The sequence below is a fragment of the Ipomoea triloba genome, chromosome 5, assembly GCF_003576645.1.
Source record: "Ipomoea triloba cultivar NCNSP0323 chromosome 5, ASM357664v1".
In the NCBI taxonomy this organism is placed as follows: domain Eukaryota; kingdom Viridiplantae; phylum Streptophyta; class Magnoliopsida; order Solanales; family Convolvulaceae; genus Ipomoea; species Ipomoea triloba.
Window position 1 is genome coordinate 25,014,676 of NC_044920.1, and position 3,092 is coordinate 25,017,767.

The following is a 3,092-nucleotide window of genomic DNA, read 5'->3' on the forward strand; positions in this document are numbered from 1 at the left end:
GGGGGGGGGGGGGGGGGGGGTAAATTAGGAATGCATGGTTAGTGTTAAATAGAGGGCACACTTTCTTGACGGCTCTCTGCAACATGAACAAGGAATATATAGTAATATTATGCTTTCACGTTTTATTCTTTTTTTTTTTAAAGAAAAAAATTCATGTTAACATGGTTGACACGTGGCGGGCGAAAGGGTTATTCCATGTGAGTGTATTGTCTACTTCTAATTTTCCAGGAGCACGAGAGTTGAAAGGCTATGCACTTTATTGATTTGGCTTTCCAGAATTCTGATTCCAAATAATGTGACCTGTTGGCTGTTGTGCGTACTGAATTAGAACACGAATCCCCTGTTGTAACCATGCAAACTCTGTACCCATTTGTCCCCTCTTGGTCCCGCTTCCTCCCCCATACATAATAATTCCCATGCTTAATTAAATATTCTTAATTCATTCATTCATTAATTACAATCCCATCATGAAAATCAAGCTCAGAGTACACATCACAATCAATCAACACACATTCATCAATCTTCATTCATACATTCCATGCTCTCTATCTGGTGAAGACACAGTAATAAGTACTAAGATAGTATTGGTGCTTAGTATTCCCCTCCATTGTTATAGCACCCTGGAATTGCAAGGACGAAGATCCATCTCCTGGGTCCAGGCAGACCGGTCTTGAATGTGCAATTGCCAATATGTTTGTGCCAGCGCTTCAGGGTCCATCCATCCTCCGTCCCCTCCCCCGCCCCTACTCTGTTGTTGCCACGACACCGATGCCATCCCACCCCTACACATATTAAACCCCAATGCATAACTCAATCCAAATAAGAAAAAAAAAATGGTACAAAAATCAAATTTGACTATATGTGGGCATGGACCAATTAATTGGGTATATATTAGTACTTTAGATTAAACTAACGTAAATGAGTGGATACCTAAAAGTTGAAAGGTAGAGAGAGAGATTCCAAAAAGAGGAATCTTAATTTAAGAAAGGCCGGCCCGCAGACATGCAATATGATGATTGAGAAAGATGGAAGGAATTGAAGAATCTGGGCGGGAGACAAACCTGGGTGTGCCGACGATGCCGTCGATGACGACATGCGCCACGTGTATTCCCTGCGCCTGGAATTCCCTCGCCAGACACTGCGACAGCGCTCTCAGTGCAAATTTCCCACAGCCTGATCATACATAACAACTGCAGATCGATTAATAAATCAATTATTTATAATAAAAATTCATAATTCTTGAAACAAAAACAAAAAAAAGAAGTATATTTACATAGTTCGGAAAAGCCAGCAATGCCGTTGAGAGAAGCGGCGCAGCCCGTGAAGAGAATCGTCCCTTTCCCTCTTTCCACCATGCCCGGCACCACCTGGAATCCCAATTCAATTCCCCCATGCAACAAATTAAACATTTATTAATATTATCATTATTGTTATGTATGGAAGTTAATAGAATACATAGATTATGACCCTATTTGACAAATGATTGTTAGCTGATAGCTATTAGCTATGAGCTGATAGATTATGACCCTATTTGACAAATGATTGTTAGCTGATAGCTATTAGCTATGAGCTGATAGATTATGATCCTATTTGACAAATGATTGTTAGCTGATAGCTATTAGCTATGAGCTGATTGAGCCAGAAGGTATTAACCTGTTGAGCGCAGAGGAAGGCGCCGACGGAGGAAGCGGCTAGGGATTTTTCGAAGCTTTCGATCCGAATATCGGTGAAGTTAGTAGCGAGCCAGGAGAGCTGGTGGTACACATTATACACCAGAACTTCCACGAATCCCAGGGAAAGAACTCCCTCGAATGCTTCTCGTATGCTCCGGGAGTCGGAGCAGTCGATTCGGATGGCAAAAACCTGCGCCTTTTCTTCCCGGGCTATCTCCTCGGCAAACCTCGACAATCTACCTGCACTTAATTATACCATTTTCAATTCGCAAAATTAAATCAAGGGATTTTAATTTTAATGGAGTGATTGGATTAAGGTATACCTAAGTCGCGGGCTAAGATGGCGACGGTGTAGCCTTCGTGGGCGAACTTGCGGGCGATGGAGCGGCCCAGGTCGGGTCCCACGCCGACAATGGCGGCGATGCCTCTCGTAGCGGCGGCTGAGGCGGAGCTGCCCATGTTACGCAGCATTTTTGAGGGGAGAGAACAGAGAAGAATGTAGCTCAACGGTGGTGAGCTCTCAGCTCTCAGGGCATGCGTAACTCTTAACACTTTCTCCACCGTCTTTAAACTACTACTGTCCCCTTGTAGCCAAGTTCGTTAATAATTATGGAAAATGACATATTTGTTTTTATATCCTAAGCACCGTTGCAAAAGTCAATCTAGGAGCCCTAGATCGTAGCGATTTCTTTCCTAGGCGCCTACCTCACGTTTAATTATGTCGACTCAGTTGTGTAGACAATCGCCTAGCACCTAACTCGGCTGAACTAACTCATTCATTTTGATCGAGTTAACCGAGTTAATTCAGTCAACTCGATCTGGTTTGATTTACCCTTTTGTTCCTTTTGATCTTTTGTCAACTAGAGCGACAAGGCATAATTTATCATGTGCACAGCTATGTCGCTTGAGCATAATGTATTTGTCCATTAATAATACGGAGTAGTTTATTTTGATAATTAAAAACCCATAATATTCAATAATTATGCGAAATTTGTAGAAAATTTACTCGGCGGATACAATGAATGTGAAGTAAATTAACGATTGGAGTGTTGGACGGCTCCGTACCCAGTAATGATTGTTGTGGTGTCGACGTCAATAAAGCTCTTACTATAATGTCCATTGTTTGTTTGTGCAAGTAAAACACAACACCATCCATTACATATCATATTCTTTGTCGATAATCATGCCAGATTCATCCACAAAAAAGAGTGGTCTATAATTTTTTTTCTTTTATTAATAACATCATAGTCATGATACGTCTCTAGGCCAACTGGTATTCAGTTACATTAGACTAGATGTATAAGTATAGTCATGGGAGATTCATCGAGAAGAAAAAAATAGTCTCACACTTTTTTTTTTCTTATATCAATAAAATTATAATACGAAAGTTTTATTATTGAGAGTTTATATATCACTTTT

At 40.9% G+C, this 3,092-nt stretch overlaps 1 protein-coding gene across 1 annotated transcript; it reads right to left on the bottom strand.

Moving 5' to 3' along the window:
- Window positions 1–417: 417 nt before the first annotated feature.
- On the bottom strand, window positions 418–2,226 carry LOC116019258 (3-oxoacyl-[acyl-carrier-protein] reductase FabG-like). Its single transcript, XM_031259406.1, has 5 exons — window positions 1,997–2,226; window positions 1,654–1,913; window positions 1,274–1,367; window positions 1,062–1,173; window positions 418–782 (listed from the first exon to the last, which is right to left on the bottom strand). The coding sequence occupies exons 1-5, from the start codon at window positions 2,142–2,144 to the stop codon at window positions 611–613; spliced, it is 786 nt and encodes a 261-aa protein (XP_031115266.1). The 5' UTR covers window positions 2,145–2,226; the 3' UTR covers window positions 418–610.
- Between the last annotated feature and the right edge of the window lie 866 nt (window positions 2,227–3,092).